This window comes from Lonchura striata, chromosome 32, assembly GCF_050655825.1.
Source record: "Lonchura striata isolate lonStrDom1 chromosome 32, ASM5065582v1, whole genome shotgun sequence".
Lineage (NCBI taxonomy): Eukaryota > Metazoa > Chordata > Aves > Passeriformes > Estrildidae > Lonchura > Lonchura striata.
The window spans coordinates 6,657,644-6,675,317 of record NC_140734.1 but is presented as its reverse complement, the minus strand read 5'-3'; the positions used below and the strand labels follow the sequence as shown (position 1 = coordinate 6,675,317).

The following is a 17,674-nucleotide window of genomic DNA, read 5'->3' as shown; positions in this document are numbered from 1 at the left end:
TAAAACTGTGGATTTGTGACCTAAAAATGAGTCTTTGCACCCAAAAGGGGAATTTCGAATCCTATAAAATAATATGAAGTTTTTGGCCGTAAAAGTGATATTTGAGACCCCAAAAATTCTACTTTTCACCCCCAAAAGAGGGGTTTGAACCCTAAAACTGGAGGTTTTTCTCATTTAAAGTGGATTTTGGCCTCCAAAATCAGGGAAAATGAAGATTTGGAGCCCAAATTAATGATTTTGGCCCTAGAAATGTGGGTTTGGAGCCCAAAATGAGGTTTTGAACACTGAAAATACAGACTTTACCTTAAAATTTGACAATTTGAGCCAAACAATAAAAAATCTTTGAAATGTAGAAAGGAAATTTGGACTTTTAGAGGTGTTTTGGACGCAAGAATTGGGGATTTATGTCCAGAACGAGCCTTTAACTTTTTGAATTTACGTTTTGGTTATAAAATGAGGGATTAGGGTTTAACATGAAGCCTTAAGTCATTAAAATAAACATTTTTCTCACTAGAACGGATCTTTTTTTTCCACACAAAAAAAAGGGTTCGGGGCCCTAAAAACGCGGATTTGGGTTGAAGTCGGGGCTTGGACAAAAAATCGGCTTTTCCCGCCCAAAATCGACAGTTTGGCCCAAAAACCGCGAGGCTGGAAAGGGGAAATTTGGGTTTTTGGGGGGAAAAATGCAGATTTGGGGCCTCGGGTGAGCCCGGCCGGGCGGGACACGCCCCCCGCGCTGGCCCCGCCCCTCCGCCCAAGCCCCGCCCACCCCGCTGATTGACAGGAAGGGGGCGGAGCCAACGGCACAAAGCTGTCCAATCAGCGGCGGCCGCGCGCGCTGGCCCCGCCCCCAGTCACGTCACACAGGAAGCCCCGCCTCTCCGCCGCCGTGACGTCACTTCCGGTTCATCCGTGTTGCTGCGCGGGGAAAGCCCCGCCCCCTCTGCCGCGGGGGGCGTGGCCGAAGGGACCACTGCCCATTGAGTGGGCGGGGCTTCGTCGCGACCAATGGGAGGGCGCCATGAGCGAGCCCCGCCCCTTCCCGGGGGTGACGCCTCAAAGCCGCTCAAGCTCCGCCTCCCCCAGCCAAAGCCACGCCCATTTGGGGGTGGCCACGCCCATTTTGGGGTGGCCACGCCCCTGGGCAGCACCGCGTGACTCCGCCCACTTCAGGCCACGCCTCCCGGTTAAGCCCCGCCCACCCACACCTGGGGGGGGTCAAATTGGGGCAAATTCTTCCCTTTTTGGGTCCTTCGCTCCCCTTTGCCCCGAGGGGGCGGAGCTCCAGGGAGGGGCGTGTCCTTCCCTTGGTGGGCGTGGCCCCGCCCGGTTGGGGGGGGTCCCGCCCCTCCCCCACCCCTCACCCCTTGTAGTAGGCGGGGGGAGGGGCGGCCGGGGGGGGGAGGGGCAGCTCGCGCAGGGGGTGGGCGGGGCCGGGCCCGAGGGGGCGTGGCCTCGCCGGCCCCGCCCCTCCGCCCCCCCGCGGGCTCCTCGGGGGTCTCCGGGGGCGGTGGCGCCACCAGAGCGCCCCCCCCGCCCCCCCCAGCGCCAGCAGCGCCGCCCCGCCCCCCGCGCCCCAGAGCCCCGCCCACCCCCGCGCGGGGGGCGGGGCCGGCCCCGGCCGGCTCGTCTGATTGGCTGAACCTGGCGGGAGGGGAGGAGTCAGGGGCGGGGCCTCCGCCGGGCTGAGCCCCGCCCCCCCGCCCCAACCTTTACCTGTCCCGTCCTGGTCCGGCGGAGGCTCCGCCCCGGGGCCTGGGGGGGAGGGGAGGTGAGAGGGGGAGGGTGAGAGGGGGAGGGGAGGGTAGAGGGGGAGGAGACGGTTAGAGTGGGGAGGGTGAGAGGGAAGGTGAGAGGGGGAGGGTGAGAGGGGGAGGGGAGGTGAGAGGGGGAGGGGAAGGTGGGGGAGAGGAGGGTGAGAGGGGGAGGGTAGGAGCGGGTGAGACGGGGAGGGGAGGTTAGAGGGGGAGGGTGAGAGGGGATGGGGCGGTAGGGGAGGGGATGGTGGGGGAGGGCCGGTGGGGAGGGCCGGTGGGGGAGGGAATGGTGGGGGAGGACCGGTGGGGGAGGGCCGGGGGGGAGGGGATGGTGGGGGAGGGCCGGGGGGGAGGGGCGGGGGGGAGGGGATGGTGGGGGAGGACCGGTGGGGGAGGACCGGTGGGGAGGGGATGGTGGGGGAGGGGATGGTGGGGGAGGGCCGGGGGGGAGGGCCAGGGGGGAGGGAATGGTGGGGGAGGGGATGGTGGGGGAGGGGATGGTGGGGGAGGGCCGGGGGGGAGGGCCGGGGGGGAGGGAATGGTGGGGGAGGGGATGGTGGGGGAGGGGATGGTGGGGGAGGGGATGGTGGGGGAGGGGATGGTGGGGAAGGGCCGGGGGGGAGGGCCGGGGGGGAGGGGATGGTGGGGGAGGACCGGTGGGGGAGGGCCGGGGGGGAGGGCCGATGGGGGCGGGCCGGGGGGGAGGGCTGACTCACGCTGCCCCACGCGCAGGGTGACCCGCATGGCCCGGGTCAGGCAGGCCCCGCCCTGCCGGTTCTCCAGCCCCTCGGGGGTCCCGTCCGAGGTGGCTGTGGGGGGAGGGGACATCGTGACGTCATCGGTGACGTCATATCAGGCATCACAGCACCTCCATGACGTCACAGACTGGTCACACTCCCCCCTTCCCTTGGATTCGCTGTCACGCGCTGTGAGGTCATCGCCAACCCCAGTGACGTCACAGCATCGTGCAATAATGACATCACCACCCCTCCGATGACATCACCACCCCTGTGATGACATAACCATCTCCCAATGACATCACCACCCCTCCAATGACATCACCACCCCGTCTGATGACATCACCACCCCCTCTGATGACATCACCATCTCCCAATGACATCAGTGCCCCAATGACATCAGTACCCCTCCAATTACATCATCACACCCATGATGTCACCACCCCAATGACATCACCGCCCCTTCGATGACATCACCACCCCTCCAATGACATCACCACCCCAATGACATCACTGCCCCAATGACATCACCGCCCCATCAATGACATCCCCATCTCCCAATGACATCACCACCCCAATGACATCACCACCCCTCCGATGACATCACCACCCCTCCAATGACATCATCACACCCATGATGTCACCACCCCAATGACATCACCACCCCCTCTGATGACATCCCCATCTCCCAATGACATCACCACCCCCAATGACATCACCACCCCCTGATGACGTCACGGCCGCCCCGCCATGGCGTCCCGGCTCACTGATGATGTAATAGTCGTGCTGGCGGCGGAACTCGTGGCCCCAGAGGTTGGGGCTGAACTCCTGGAACTTGATGGTGAAGCGCACGTCGCGCTGGGGGCGGTCGCAGGTCAGCAGCAGGGTGGGCGCGGGGGGCACCTGGCAGCGCCGCGCCTGCGCCCCCCCCACCAGGTACAGCTTGTAGTACTCGTACCCCGCGCCGCCCGGACACACCAGGTCCAGGCGGTCGCCGATCTGAGGGTACAGCACGTAGCCGCCCGCCTCCAGGAACCTGTGGGACAGTGTGACGGTGTGTGTGACACTCTGTGTGTGTGACACTGTGTGTGTGTGACACTGTGACACTGTGTGTGTGTGACACTGTGACATTGTGTGTGTGACACTGTGTGTGTGACACTGTGTGTGTGACACTTTGTGTGTGTGACACTGTGTGTGTGAGACACTGTGTGTGTGTGACACTGCGGGTACAGCACGTAGCCACCCGCCTCCAGGAACCTGTGGGACGGTGTGACAGTGAGTGTGACACTGTGTGACTGTGTGTGACAGTGTGACATTGTGTGTGTGACACTGAGGGTACAGCACGTAGCCGCCCGCCTCCAGGAACCTGTGGGACAGCGTGACAGTGTGTGTGACACTGTGTGTATGACACTGTGACACTGTGTGTGTCACTGTGTGTGTGTGAGACACTGTGACACTGTGTCTGTGACACTGTGTGTATGACACTGTGACACTGTGTGTGTGACACTGCGGGTACAGCACGTAGCCGCCCGCCTCCAGGAACCTGTGGGACAATGTGACACCGTGTGACACCGTGTGACACTGACATTGTGTGTGTGACACCGTGTGTGACACTGTGTGTGTGACACTGTGTGTGTGACACTGTGTGTGTGTGACACTGTGACATTGTGTGTGTGACACCGTATGTGACACTGTGTGTGTGTGACACTGCGGGTACAGCATGTAGCCGCCCGCATCCAGGAACCTGTGGGACGGTGTGACACTGTGTGACACTGTGACATTGTGTGTGTGACACTGTGTGTGTGTGACACACTGTGACATTGTGTGTGTGACACTGTGTGTGACACACTGTGACATTGTGTGTATGACACTGTGACACTGTGTGACACTGTGACATTGTGTGTGTGACACTGTGTGTGTGTGTGACAATGTGTGTGACACCGTGACATTGTGTGTGACACTGTAACACTGTGACATAGTGATTGACATTGTGTATGACAGTGACACTGTGTGTGACATTATTCTGTGACACCGTGTGTGACATTCTGTGTGTGACACCATCATGGTCAGGGTGACACAATGGAGGTGACACAGTGTACGTGTGACACCGTGACAGATGTGACACTGCCACCGTGACAGTGACACCACGACAGCTCTGACACTGCCACTGTGACGGTGACACCGTGGGGGTGACACCGTGACAGCTGTGACATTGCCATTGTGACAGTGACACCATGGGGGTGACACCATGACAGGTGTGACACTGCCACAGTGACAGTGACACCGTGGGGGTGACACCGTGACAGCTGTGACATTGCCATTGTGACAGTGACACCGTGGGGGTGACACCATGACAGCTGTGACACTGCCACTGTGACGGTGCCATCATGGGAGTGACACTGTGGGGGTGACACCATGGGGGTGACACAGGGTTGGTGACAGGTGTGGCATTATCACAGTGACACTGCCACCATGGGGGTGACACATTGACAGCTGTGACACTGCCACTGTGACGGTGACACCGTGGGGGTGACACCGTGACAGCTGTGACATTGCCATTGTGACAGTGACAACATGGGGGTGACACCGTGACAGGTGTGACACTGCCACAGTGACGGTGACACCGTGGGGGTGACACCGCCGGCCGTGTGGACACGGTGACAGCCCCGTCAGGCGCCCCGCAGGACCGGGGGGTTGGGCAGCCATTGTTGTCACCGTGGCAACGGCGCCGCTGCCCCTCCCCCACCCGCTCCGTGGGGGGCCGGGGGGGGGAGGGGACACAGCAGGGGGGACCCGGGGCCGGGGGCACCCGAGGGGGTGACAGCGGGGGCTGGGCTGTCCCCGCGCGGCTGTCACCGTGTCACACGGACGGTGTCACCCGGTGTCACCGCCCCGGGACAGCGTCACAGCCGCACGGGGTGTGACGGGTGCGGTGACACCCACGGTGACACACATCGTCCTCGTCACGGTGTCTGTGTCACACACACGCGTTCAGGGTGACAGCCACGGTGCCACGGCGTCACAATCACAGTGTCACACTCAGAGTCACAGAGTCACGGTGTCACACTCACGGTGTCACACCCAGTTACAGCATCAGGTGTCACTCACGGTGTCACTCAGACGATGTCACCCACAGCCCCGCTGTGTCACCCCCGCAGTGTCACACACCCGGTGTCACCCCCCATGTCCCCATCTCCATCTCTTGGGGTCACCCGGAGGGGGTGACAAGACCCCCAAAGCCCCCCCAGATCTTCCCACCACCCCCAGACCCCCCCGAGTCTCTCGGGACTCCCCAATCCTCCCAACCCCCCCACATCCATCAACACCCCCCAGACCCCCCAAGACCCCAAATCCTGAGAACCCCGGTCCCCCAGACCCCCCAGTCCCCTCAGACCTCCCCAGACCCACAAGACCCCCCAATCCCACAGAGCCTCGGTCCCCCAAGACCCCCCCAGCGCCCCCCAACCCCGTGAACCCCCCAGTGACCCCCAACCCTGCGGACCCCCCAAACCCCTCAATCCCCCCCCGGTGCCCCTCAAACCTCTCGATCCCTCCCGGTACTCCCAAAACCCACTCGGTGCCCCCAATCCCGGAGCCCCCCGATACCCCCAACCCCCCCCGTGCCCCCCACCCCAAACCCCCCCGGTGCCCCAAACCCCCCAGTGTCCCCAAACCCCCCGGTGCCCCAAACGCCCCAGTGTCCCCAAACCCCCCGTGCCCCCCACCCCAAAACCCCCGGTGCCCCCAAACCCCCCGGTGCCCCCAAACCCCCGTGCCCCCCAACCCCCCGGTGCCCCAAACCCCCCGGTGCCCCCCGCTCTCACCGCCGGTTCCCCGTGTGCCAGACCACCGGCTCCAGGCTCAGCCCCGCGGCCCCCGCGCCCAGCAGGGCCAGCAGCAGCGCCGCCGCCCGCCCCGCCATCGCCGCCCGCCCCGCCGGGGCCGCAGAGCCCGGCCCGGCCCCGGGACCCCCGGCCCGACCCCCGGCCCGGCCGGACTCGAACCCGCGTCCCCGCGGGGCCGCCCCGGCTGCGCCCGCGCCGGCTGCGGGGCGGGGGGCGTGGCCACATAGGGGGCGTGGCTTCGGAAAGGGGCGTGGTCTCGGAGTTAAAGGGGCGTGGCTTTATGGGTGTGGCCGCGGGGCGTGGTTTGTGACAGCCAGAGGGGCGTGGCGTGGATGTGGGCGTGGCTTTGGACAAGGGGGCGTGGCCTGGAGTGGGTGTGGCTCTGGGGGCGTGTCCCGTTGGCAATTAGCACGGGCAGGTAGGAAAAGGGGGCGTGGTCATTGCAAAGGGGCGTGCCCAACAGGTAACGTGGCCACGCCCACAGATTTGACCGTGGTGGGTGTGGCCGCACGGGTGGGCGTGGTCTCGGTGGGGGCGTGGCCGGAAGTTCCCCACTATTTCCATGGTGACGGTGAAGCTGCTGAGGAACAGGCCCCGCCCCTTTGGGGAGGGGTCTCTTAAAGGGGCAACGCCGGGCTTGGGGGCTGGGCACGATTTTGGGGTCCCGGGGGAGGTTTTGGGGGGCGGGGGCGGGGCCACACCTCCAGCCATGACAGCCCACAGGGGTGACAGAGGGTGACAGTCACAACGCCTTTAGTGCCACCAGGGCCTGGGGGTGACAGCCGGGGTCCCCAGGGGGGCTGTGACCCTCCAGGGGTCCCCGGGGCGACAGCCGGGGTCCCAAAGGTGACAGTCGCTGTCCCTGGGGTGGGTGACAGTCGGCGTCCCCAGACGTGGGGTGGCCCTTGGTGTCCCCAGGGGGTGACAATCAGTGCCACCAGGAGGGTGACACTCGGTGTCCATGGTCGTGGTGTCCTGGCGGTTGTCCCCAGGGGGTGACACTCGGTGTGCCCAGGGAGGTGACAATCGCCAGTCCTGGTGTCACCAGGGAGGTGACAATTGGTGTCACCAGGGAGGTGACAGGCAGTGGTCACAGCGTCCCCAAGGGGGTGAAAGTCTCCAGTCACGGTGTCCTGGGGAGGTGACAATCGCCACTGCCAGTGTCCCCAGAGGGGTGACAATCAGTGTCCATGGGGAGGTGACAATCTGCAATGTGGCTGTCCCCAGGGAGGTGACAATGGCCAGTCCCGGTGTCCCCAGAGGGGTGACAATCAGTGTCCATGGGGAGGTGACAATCACCACTGCCAGTGTCCGCAGAGGGGTGACAATCGGTGTCCCCAGGGAGGTGACAATGGCCAGTCCCGGTGTCCCCAGAGGGGTGACAATCGCCGCTCCTGCTGTCGCCGGGGGTGTCCCAGCTGTTGTCACCGCTGTCCCCGGTGTCCCCAGTGTCACCAGGGGGGTCCAAGCCGCTGTCCCCGGTGTCCCTGGGGGTGTCCCAGTTGGTGTCACCGACGCCCCTGGTGTCCCCGGTGTCCCTGGGGGTGTCCCAGTTGGTGTCACCGATGCCCCTGGTGTCCCCGGTGTCACCAGGCGTGTCCCAGTTGGTGTCCCCGGTGTCCCCGGGGGTGTCCCAGCCGCTGTCCCCGGCGCCCTCGGGTCCCCACCACCAGAGCTGCAGGCGGATGTCCCCTCCTGGCGCTGTCCCCTCGCCGTCACCGTCACCGTCACCGTCGCTGTCACCGTCGCTGTCACCGTCGCTGCCCCAGGGCGCCGGGAACAGGCGCTGGCCCGAGGCTGTGGCCAGCAGGGGCAGCCCGGGGTGCAGGCTGCGGGGTCGGTGGAAATTTGGGGGTTTGGGGGGGAAATTGGGGGGTTTGGGGTGGGGATTTGGGGGGATTTGGTGAAAATCCGGGGTTTGGGGTGAGAATTGAGGGGGTTTGGGGTGGAAATTCGGGTGAAAATTTGGATTTGAGGTGGAAGTTTGGGGTGGAAATTTGGGGGAGTTTGGGCTGGAAATTTGGGGGATTTGGAGTGAAAATTTGGGGAGTCTGGGGTAGAAATTTGGGAAATTCAACTGAAAATTTGGGGATTTAGGGTGGAAATTGTGGAAGTTGGGGGGTTCCCCATTTTTTCTGGGGGGGGTTCCCCATTATTTTTGGGGGTATTCCGCATTACTTTTGGGGTGGGTTCCCCATTATTTTTGGGGGGGTTCCCCATTATTTCTGGGGGGGGTTCCCCATTATTTTGGGGGGTTCCCCATTATTTTTGGGGGGGTTCCCCATTATTTTTGGGGGGGGTTCCTCATTATTTCTGGGGGGGGGATTCCCCATTACTTTTGGGGGGGTTCCCCATTATTTTTGGGGGGTTCCCCATTGTTTTGGGGGGGGTTCCCCATTATTTTTGGTGGGTTCCCCATTATTTTTGGGGGAGTTCCCCATTATTTTTGGTGGGTTCCCCATTATTTTGGGGGAGGTTTCCCATTATTTCTGGGGGGGTTCCCCATTATTTTGGGGGGTTCCCCATTATTTGGGGGTACCTGGTGCCGTTGACGCAGTCGCGGAGGGCGCGGAAGCGAAGCAGGGGGGGCAGCTCGGGGGGGTCCCCGGGCCCGGGGGGCGCCAGCGTGTCCCAGACGGTGACAAAGCCGTCGGTGTCACCGCTGACCAGGAACCGCCCCGACCTGGGGGGCACGGGCGGCGTGAGACCCCTCCCCGAAAAACCCCCGAAAATGGGGACCCCCAGAGGGGGTGGAGGGGCCAAAAATCCCCTGGACCCCCCACCCAGAACTTCATCCAGGTGTCCAGGACCTCCCAAAATCTCCTAAAAAGGTCACCCAGGTGTCCAGGACACCCCCAAAATTTCACCCAGGCGTCCAGGACCTCACAAAATGTGACCCAGGTATCCAGGACACCCCCAAAATGTCACCCAGGCATCCAGGACCTCCCAAAATTTTATCCAGGTATCCAGAACCACCCAAAATTTCATTCAGGTATCTGGAACCTCCCAAACTTCATCCAGGTGTCCAGGACCTCCCAAAATCTCTTAAAAATGTCACCCAGGTGTCCAGGACCCCCCAAAAATCCCCCCCAAAAGTGATCTGGGTATCCAGGGCCTCCCAAAATCCCCCCGAAAGGTGACCTGGGTGTCCAGGACACGCCCAAAATTTCATCCAGGTGTTCAAGACCCCCCAAGTTCCCCCCAAAAGTTGATCCAGGTGTCAAGGATGCCCCCAAAAATTTGACCCAGGTCTTCAGGACCCCCCAAAAGATGACCCAGGTGTCCAGGATGATGGAAAAGGTGATCCAGGTGTTCAGGGCCGCCTCAAGTTCCCTCCAAAAAGTGACCCAGGTGTTCAAGACCCCCCAAAAATCCTCCCAAAAGGTGCCCCAGGTGTCCAGGACCCCCCAAATTCCCCCCAAAAAGTGATCTGGGTGTCCAGGACCCCCCCAAAAGGTGACCCAGGTGTCCAGGACCTCCCAAAATTTCAGCCCGGTTGTTCAGGACACCCAAAAATCCCCCCAAAATGTGACCCAGATGTTCAGGACCCCCCAAATTCCCCCCAAATGGTGACCCAGATGTTCAGGACATCCCTAAAAGGTGATCCAGGTGTCCAGAGCCCCCCAAAAATCCCCCAAAAGTTGACCCAGGTGTTCAGGGTGCCCAAAACGGTGACCCAAGTCTTCAGGACCCCCCCAAAAATCCCCCCAAAAGGTGATCCAGGGGTCCAGGACCACCAAAAATCCCCTCTAAAGATGCTCCCAGTGTTAAGCACATCCCAAAATCTTCCCAAAATGTCACCCAGGTTTTCAGGACACCCCCAAAAATTCAACCCAGGTGTCCAGGACCCCCCCCGAATCCCTCCGAAAAGTGACCCAGGTGTCCAGGAGGTCTCCAAAAAGTGACTCAGGTGTACAAACCCCCCCCCAGGTGACTCAGTTGCCCAAAATCCCCCCCAAAAGGTGCCGCAGCTTTTCGGGGGTCACTCACGGGTCGAGGTCAAAGGTCACGCGCTGGTTGGTGGCCACGCGCCGCGGCAGCGCCAGGAGGGGACGCTCGGGGACACGGAGGTCCCAGCACAGGATGTGGCTGTCCTGGGGGCGGGGCCAGCCCGGGACACGCCCATCAGGCCGGAAGCCACGCCCCCAGGGCTCAAAACCCCTCCCAGGCCATAAGCCCCGCCCACAAAGCCCCACCCACCGCGCTGGGAGGCGTCAATCAAACCACAAAACACACCCCGAAAGCCACGCCCAGATCGTGCCAGGCCCGGAGGCCACGCCCACATCCACATAGCCCCGCCCACCTCGATGCCACGGACCCAGCGCTGAGGCCACGCCCATGCTCACGAAGCCCCGCCCACCGTGAGGCCACGCCCACATTCACAAAGCCCCGTCCACAAGGCCACGCCCCCACAACCACCCACAGGCCCCGCCCACACAGTGCCACACCCATACGTGGCCACGCCCACAATAACAAAGCCCCGCCCACACGAGACCACGCCCCCAGCACGGAAGCCACACCCACAATAATAAAGCCTTGCCTACATGAGGCCATGCCTCAGTGCTTAGGCCACGCCCATTTCACAAATCCCCGCCCACATGAGGCCACGCCCCATTCACAAACCCCTCCCCACAAGAGGCCACACCCCCAGCACTGAGGCCACACCCCCTTCACAAAGTCCTGCCCACAAGAGACCACACCTCCAGCACTGAGGCCACACACCCATTCACAAAGCCCCGCCCATCGCATGGCCACGCCCACATTTACAAACCTCTGTCCACCAAGCCACGGCCCCAGCATTGAGGCCACGCCCACATTCACGAAGCCCCACCCACACTTAGGCCACGCCCACAGTTAGAAACCACGCCTTTTATGAGGCCACGCCCCAACACCCACCCACAAGAGGGCCCGCCTGCCCATTGCCACACCCACACGTGGCCACGCCCACATTCACAAAGCCCCACCCACAGGAGGCCACGCCCATTCTCAAAGCCCCGCCCACACGAGGCCACGCCCCCAGCACTGAGGCCACGCCCACATCCACAAAGCCCCGCCCACAGTGAGACCACACCCCCACAACCACCCACAGGCCCCGCCCACCATTCGGCCACGCCCCCACATCCTGCCACAAGAGGCCACGCCCGCCCATTGCCACACCCACACATGGCCACGCCCATATCCGCAAAGCCCCGCCCACACGAGGCCACGCCCCACAACCACCCAAAGGCCCCGCCCACCGTTCGGACACGCCCCCACACCCACCCACAAGAGGCCCCGCCCACGTTGCCACACCCACAAGAGGCCCCGCCCACCCATCGCCACGCCCACATTCACAAAGCCACACCCACACGAGGCCACGCCCCCAGCGATGGGGCCACGCCCACGTCCAAAGCCCCGCCCACCTTCCTGCCGCCGGCGAACAGGCGCGTCCCGCAGGCGCTGAAGCGCAGGTGGGTGGGCGCGGCCGGGAGGCGGGGCCAGAGCGCCACGGCCCCGCCCCCCTCCAGCGGGTACAGCCCCAGGCTCCGCCCGTAGGAGCCGCAGGCGAACAGCGATTGGCTGGGGCTGAAGGCCAGGCAGCCAATCAGGCCTCGCTGGCCCTGCCTGCCCCCTGGAGGGGGCGGAGACAAAGGTTAGGCCACGCCCACATCCGTGAGGCCACGCCCCCATGGGGCCCCACCCACTCAAACTCTGCTTTCATTGGACAACTAAAACCACGCCCCCACACCCCACTCATTTGCATTTTGGCTGCCACTCCCTTTTAAGCCCCACCCCTTTACCTTTTAGGCCCCGCCCCCAAGGCCACACCCCTTTAAGCCCCACCCACTCCCAGGCCCCACCCTTTTAAGCCCCGCCCCTTTGCGTTTAGGCCACGCCCCTTTTCAGCACCACTTCTCTCCCCCAAATAAATAAGGGGAAACCTCCCCTTCCCCCAGCCAAGCCCCACCCATTTAAGCCACGCCCCTTTTCTTTAGACCACGCCCCTTTTGCCCACACCCCGCCCCTTTTAACCCCTGACTTTCCCTCCTAATCCCCATTTTCACCCCAAACGAAGGCTGGGAATCGCCCCGGCCCCAGCCATGGACTCCACCCCTTTAGGCCACGCCCCTTTCCCTTTAGACCACGCCCATTTCAGCCCCACCCCGTCCCTTTTAACCCCTGACTTTCCCTCTAAAACTCCATTTTCACCCCAAACTAAGGGTGGGACTGGCCCGTGCCCCACCCCAGACCCCGCCTCCATAGACCACGCCCCCTTTTCTTTAGACCACGCCCCTTTTCCTTTAGACCACGCCCCCTTTTGCCACACCCCGCCCCTTTTAACCCCTGACTTTCCCTCCCAAACCCCATTTTGATCCCAAACAAAGGCTGGGAATCACCCCGGCCCCACCCCTGGACCCCACCCATTTAGGCCACGCCCCCTTTCCTTTAGACCACGCCCATTTCAGCCCCAACCCGCCCCTTTTAACCCCTGACTTTCTCTCCCAAACCCCATTTTGATCCCAAACGAAGGCTGGGAATTGCCCTGACCCCACCCCTGGACCCCACCCATTTAGACCACGCCCCCTTTTGCCACACCCCGCCCCTTTTAACCCCTCACTTCCCCCTCCAAACCCCATTTTGACCCCAAACAAAGGCTGGGACTCACCCCGGGACCTCACCCCCTTTAAGCCCCGCCCCCCGGCCCCGCCCCTTTAAGCCCCGCCCCTCACGCCGCAGGCTCCTCTCCAGGCCGCTCCGGCCGGGCCGCTGGGTCGGGAACTCGCGCACGGCGCCCTCGAAGCCCCCCAGGAGCCGCGAGCCGTCGGGGGAGAAGGCCAGCGAGTGGGGGGCCACCGGCTCGTCCTGGGGACCCCCGGTCAGGCGGGGCACCCCGAAAACCCGATGGGGATCGGGGACACCCCGAAAACCAGACAGGGATTGGGGCACCCCAAAAACCAGACAGGGATTGGGGACACCCCAAAAACCAGACAGGGATTGGGGCACCCTGAAACCCACCCAGAAGAGCTCTGGGGGACCCCAAAACCCACCCAGGACAGATCTGGGGGTCCCCAAAACCCACCTGAGACATTCCAGGGAACCCCAAAACCCACCCTGGTATCGGGGACACACCAAAACCCACCTGGGACATCTCAGGGAACCCCAAAACCCACCCAGGAGAGCTCTGGAGGACCCCAAAACCCACCCAGGTATCAGGGAGACCCCAAGACCCACCTGGGACACCCCAAAACCCACCCAGGACAGATCTGGGGGTCCCCAAAAGTCACCCGGACATCCTGCAGGGTCCCCAAACCCAGTTCCCTCCCAGTCCCTCCCAGTCCCTCCCAGTCCTTCCCAGTTCCTCCCAGTTTCCCCCAGTCCCTCCCAGTTCCCCCCAGTTCCCCCCCAGTCCCTCCCAGTCCCTCCCAGTCCCCCCAGTCCCACCAGGTGGTTGTGGGCCCGGAACGACCCCCGCAGGCTCCCGTCGAAGGCGTCCCAGAGGTGCACGGGGCTGTCCCGGCTGCTGGCAGCCACCCTGCCCAGTATAGACCAGTATGGATCAGTATGGACCAGTATGGACTAGTACAGGCCAGCAGTGACCTCCCAGGAACCGCCCCTGCTCCCAGTACAGCCCCCCCAAATTGTCCCAGTAACAACCAGCGCCATCCCAGTTCCCTCCCAGTCCCTCCCAGTTCCCTCCCAGTCCCTCCCAGTCCCTCCCAGTTCCCTCCCAGTCCCTCCCAGTTCCCTCCCAGTTCCCTCCCAGTCCCTCCCAGTTCCCTCCCAGTCCCTCCCAGTCCCTCCCAGTTCCCTCCCAGTCCCTCCCAGTTCCCTCCCAGTCCCTCCCAGTTCCCTCCCAGTTCCCCCCTGTCCCCCCCAGTTCCCTCCCAGTTCCCTCCCAGTTCCCTCCCAGTCCCCCCCAGTTCCCTCCCAGTTCCCCCCTGTCCCCCCCAGTTCCCTCCCAGTTCCCTCCCAGTTCCTTCCCAGTCCCCCCCAGTCCTTCCCAGTTCCTCCCAGTCCCTCCCAGTTTATCCCAGTTTCTCCCAGTTCCCTCCCAGTTCCCCCCTGTCCCCCCCAGTTCCCTCCCAGTCCCTCCCAGTTCCCTCCCAGTCCCTCCCAGTTCCCTCCCAGTCCCCTCCCAGTTCCTCCCAGTTCCTCCCAGTCCCTCCCAGTTCCCTCCCAGTCCCTCCCAGTTCCCTCCCAGTCCCCCCCAGTCCCCCCCAGTTCCCTCCCAGTCCCCCCCAGTTCCCTCCCAGTCCCTCCCAGTTCCCTCCCAGTCCCTCCCAGTCCCTCCCAGTTCCTCCCAGTCCCTCCCAGTGCCCCCAGTGCTCACAGGCAGCTGGGGGGGTCGCTGGAGTCCATCAGGGGGTACCAGGTGAAGTCGTAGATGGTGTCACCTTCGGCCACCTGCACGGCCGGCACCTGCGGCCCGAGCGACCCCCAGTGACCCCTGACCCCTGAGTGACCCCTGAGTGACCCCTGAGTGACCCTAAGTGACCCCTGAGTGACCCTTGAGTGACCTTGAGTGACCCTGAGTGACTCTGAGTAACCACTGATCCCTGAGTGACCCCTGAGTGACCCTTGAGTGACCCCAAGTGACCACTGATCCTTGAGTGACCACTGAGTGACCCCCAGACCCCCCAAATCCTCCCCAACCCCCCCAAACCCCCCAGTGACCCCAAATCCCCTCAGAGTGACCCCAAATTCCCCCCAGGACCCCCCCAGTGACCCCAAACCCCCCAAAGTGACTCCAAATCCCTCTCAGGACCCTCCCAGTGACCCCAAACCCCCCAAAGTGACCCCAAACACCCCCAGGACCCCCCCAGCCCCCCAAAAGCGACCCCCCCATCCCCCCCCGTGCCCTCCCCCACCAGCTGGGGGAGGGGCGCCCCCGGGGGGGGCCGCGGGGGGAGGGGGAGGTCGAAGATCCTCAGGGCGTTGTCGTTGCTGCAGGTGAGGACGCAGGAGCCGTCGGGGGCCCTGGGGGGACCCCCGTGTCACCCCAAAACTGCTCCAGGAGACCCCAAAACAGCCCCCAGAGACCCCAAAATAGCTCCCAGGAACCCCAAAATAAAATCTCCTAAGGGACCCCCCATGTCACCCCAAAACTGCTCCAGGAGACCCCAAAACAACCCCAAAACAGCCCCCAGGGACCCCAAAACAGCCCCCAGGAACCCCAAAATAAAACCCCCTAAAGGAACCCCGGGTCACCCCAAAACGGCCCCAAGAGACCCCAAAACAAACCCAAAACAGCCCCCAGGGACCCCAAAATAGCTCCCAGGAACCCCAAAATTAAATCCCTAAGGGACCCCCCCGTGTTACCCCAAAACGGCCCCAAGAGACCCCAAAATAAAACCCCCTAAGGGACCCCAAAATAACCCCCAGGGACCCCAAAACAGCCCCCAGGGACCCCAAAATAAAACCCCCTAAGGGACCCCAAAATAACCCCCAGGGGACCCCAAAATAACCCCAAAACAACCCCCCTTGTCACCCCAAAATAACCCCAAGGGGACCCCAAAATAACCCACAGAAACCCCCGGGAGTTGGGGACCCCCAAACGCCTCCCCAGGAACCCCGGGGACCCCCAAACCCTCCCAAGGAACCCCCAGGGGACCCCAGATCTCCCCCCGAGGCGTTTGGGGGAGTTTGGGGGAGTTTGGGGGCTTTTGGGGTGATTTTGAGGTGATTTTGGGGTGATTTTGATGGTGTTTTGGGGGGTTTTGGGGTGACTTTGGGGTGATTTTGGGGGTTCTGTGGAGTTTTGGGGGATTTTGAGGTGATTTTGGGGGTTCTGGGGAGTTTTGTGGTGGTTTTGGGGGTGATTTTGGGGTGATTTCGGGGGGTTTTGGGGTGATTTTGGGGGTTTTGGGGAGTTTTGGGGTGATTTTGGGGTGATTTTGGGGAGTTTTGGGGTGATTTTGGGGTGATTTTGGGGGGTTTTGGGGTGATTTTGGGGGTTTTGGGGAGTTTTGGGGTGATTTTGGGGGTTCTGGGGAGTTTTGGGGTGATTTCGGGGTGATTCCGGGGTGATTTTGGGGGTTTTGGGGTCTCTCACCATTTGCAGCCGCGCAGGAAATTCTCGGGGCGCCGCGCGAATTCCTCCCGCGCCCCCCAAACCGGGCGGGGGGGGCGGCCCAGTTCGTACTGGGGGAAACTGGGGAGAGCCGAGGTTGGGGGGGGGGGGGGTCGGGGACCCCAAAACCCCTCGGCGAGTCCGAAACCCCCGCCCCAAAAAGCCGAAACCCCCCAAAAAACTCACTCGAGCTCCTCGGGCTCCGCCGGGGCCGCGTCCGGAGGGGTCCCGGGGGGGGCGGGGCCGCCCTGAGGGGCTGCGGGGGAGGGGAGAGCTCAGAGCCCCGACCCCCCCAAACCACCCAAAAAACCCCCAAACCACCCCAAAATCCCCAAAATCCTCCCCAAAAAAACCCCAAAATCCTCCCAAAAAAAACCCCAAAATCCCCACCCAAAAAACCCCAAAATCCTCCCCAAAAAAACCCCAAAATCCTCCCCAAAAAAACCCCAAAATCCTCCCAAAAAAACCCCAAAATCCTCCCCAAAAAACCCCAAAATCCTCCCCAAAAAAAACCCCAAAATTCTTCCTCAAAAAACCCCAAAATCCTCCCCAAAAAAACCCCAAAATCCTCCCCAAAAAAACCCCAAAATCCTCCCAAAAAAACCCCAAAATTCCCTCAAAAAATCCCCAAAATCCCCCCCAAAAAAACCCCAAATCCTCCCCAAAAAACCCCAAAATCCTCCCCAAAAAAACCCCAAAACCCTCCCCAAAAAAACCCCAAAATCCTCCCCAAAAAAACCCCAAAATCCTCCCCAAAAAAACCCCAAAATACTCCCCAAAAAAACCCCAAAATACTCCCCAAAAAAAACCCAAAATCCCCCCCAAAAAACCCCAAAATCCTCCCGCGCGCCCCCGCGCGCACCGTCCGCCATGGGCGCCGCCATGACAGTCGAGGCCACGCCCCCTCCAGGCCACGCCCCATCCGGGACACGCCCCCTCCGGGCCACGCCCCCTCCAGGCCACGCCCACATCTCCATATATGGGAAAGGCGCGGGTCGGATTGGCGCCTCTCTGTGGGCGGGGCCTCGGCTTTTCCCGCCAAAAGGGACGCCCGCGATTTGGGGACCCCAAAAAACGACCCCAAAAGGGTCCCGGGAGCCCAAAACCGACCCCAAAAGGGCCCAGGGGTACCTGGGACCCCAAAAACCGACCCCAAAACGGTCCTGGGGTACCTGGGACCCCAAAAACCGACCCCAAAAGGGTCCTGGGGGAGCTGGGACCCCAAAACCGACCCCAAAAGGGTCCTGGGGGAGCTGGGACCCCAAAACTGACCCCAAAAGGGTC

At 62.6% G+C, this 17,674-nt stretch overlaps 2 protein-coding genes across 4 annotated transcripts; both read right to left on the bottom strand.

Annotated features, from left to right (window-relative positions):
* Window positions 1-1,066: 1,066 nt before the first annotated feature.
* On the bottom strand, window positions 1,067-6,937 carry EFNB3 (ephrin B3). The gene is made up of 6 exons (XM_085564090.1): window positions 6,319-6,937; window positions 3,217-3,530; window positions 2,474-2,566; window positions 1,717-1,755; window positions 1,521-1,644; window positions 1,067-1,208 (listed from the first exon to the last, which is right to left on the bottom strand). Exons 1-6 carry the CDS (start codon window positions 6,414-6,416, stop codon window positions 1,067-1,069), a joined length of 810 nt encoding a protein of 269 aa, XP_085420216.1. The 5' UTR covers window positions 6,417-6,937.
* Window positions 6,938-7,075: 138 nt separating this feature from the next.
* WRAP53 (WD repeat containing antisense to TP53) lies at window positions 7,076-17,400 on the bottom strand. Of its 3 annotated transcripts, XM_085564237.1 has the most exons (12): window positions 17,253-17,389; window positions 16,577-16,646; window positions 16,373-16,471; window positions 15,189-15,297; window positions 14,651-14,739; window positions 13,762-13,852; window positions 13,050-13,182; window positions 11,742-11,950; window positions 10,330-10,433; window positions 8,879-9,022; window positions 7,930-8,168; window positions 7,076-7,877 (listed from the first exon to the last, which is right to left on the bottom strand). In XM_085564237.1, the coding sequence occupies exons 1-12, from the start codon at window positions 17,365-17,367 to the stop codon at window positions 7,405-7,407; spliced, it is 1,875 nt and encodes a 624-aa protein (XP_085420363.1). In that variant the 5' UTR covers window positions 17,368-17,389; the 3' UTR covers window positions 7,076-7,404. The 3 variants fall into 3 exon arrangements, with proteins under 3 accessions (XP_085420363.1, XP_085420364.1, XP_085420362.1); XM_085564238.1 differs by having other exon boundaries at window positions 7,076-8,168; XM_085564236.1 differs by having other exon boundaries at window positions 7,076-8,168; window positions 13,050-13,852; window positions 17,253-17,400.
* Window positions 17,401-17,674: the final 274 nt, after the last annotated feature.

Coding starts and splice junctions, on each gene's coding strand:
- EFNB3 (XM_085564090.1), bottom strand. CDS start 6,416: ATGGCGGGGCGGGCGGCGGCGCTGCTGCTGGCCCTGCTGGGCGCGGGG. Junction 1,645..1,716: donor GCCGGACCAGGACGGGACAG/GTAAAGGTTGGG, acceptor CCCTCCCGCCAG/GTTCAGCCAATCAGACGAGC. Junction 1,209..1,520: donor GGGGCGGGGGGGGCGCTCTG/GTGGCGCCACCG, acceptor GACCCCCCCCAG/GTGTGGGTGGGCGGGGCTTA.
- WRAP53 (XM_085564236.1), bottom strand. CDS start 17,367: ATGGAGATGTGGGCGTGGCCTGGAGGGGGCGTGGCCCGGAGGGGGCGT. Junction 14,740..15,188: donor GGGCGCCCCTCCCCCAGCTG/GTGGGGGAGGGC, acceptor CTCGGGCCGCAG/GTGCCGGCCGTGCAGGTGGC. Junction 11,951..13,049: donor CCTGGAGAGGAGCCTGCGGC/GTGAGGGGCGGG, acceptor CGCCCCCTCCAG/GGGGCAGGCAGGGCCAGCGA.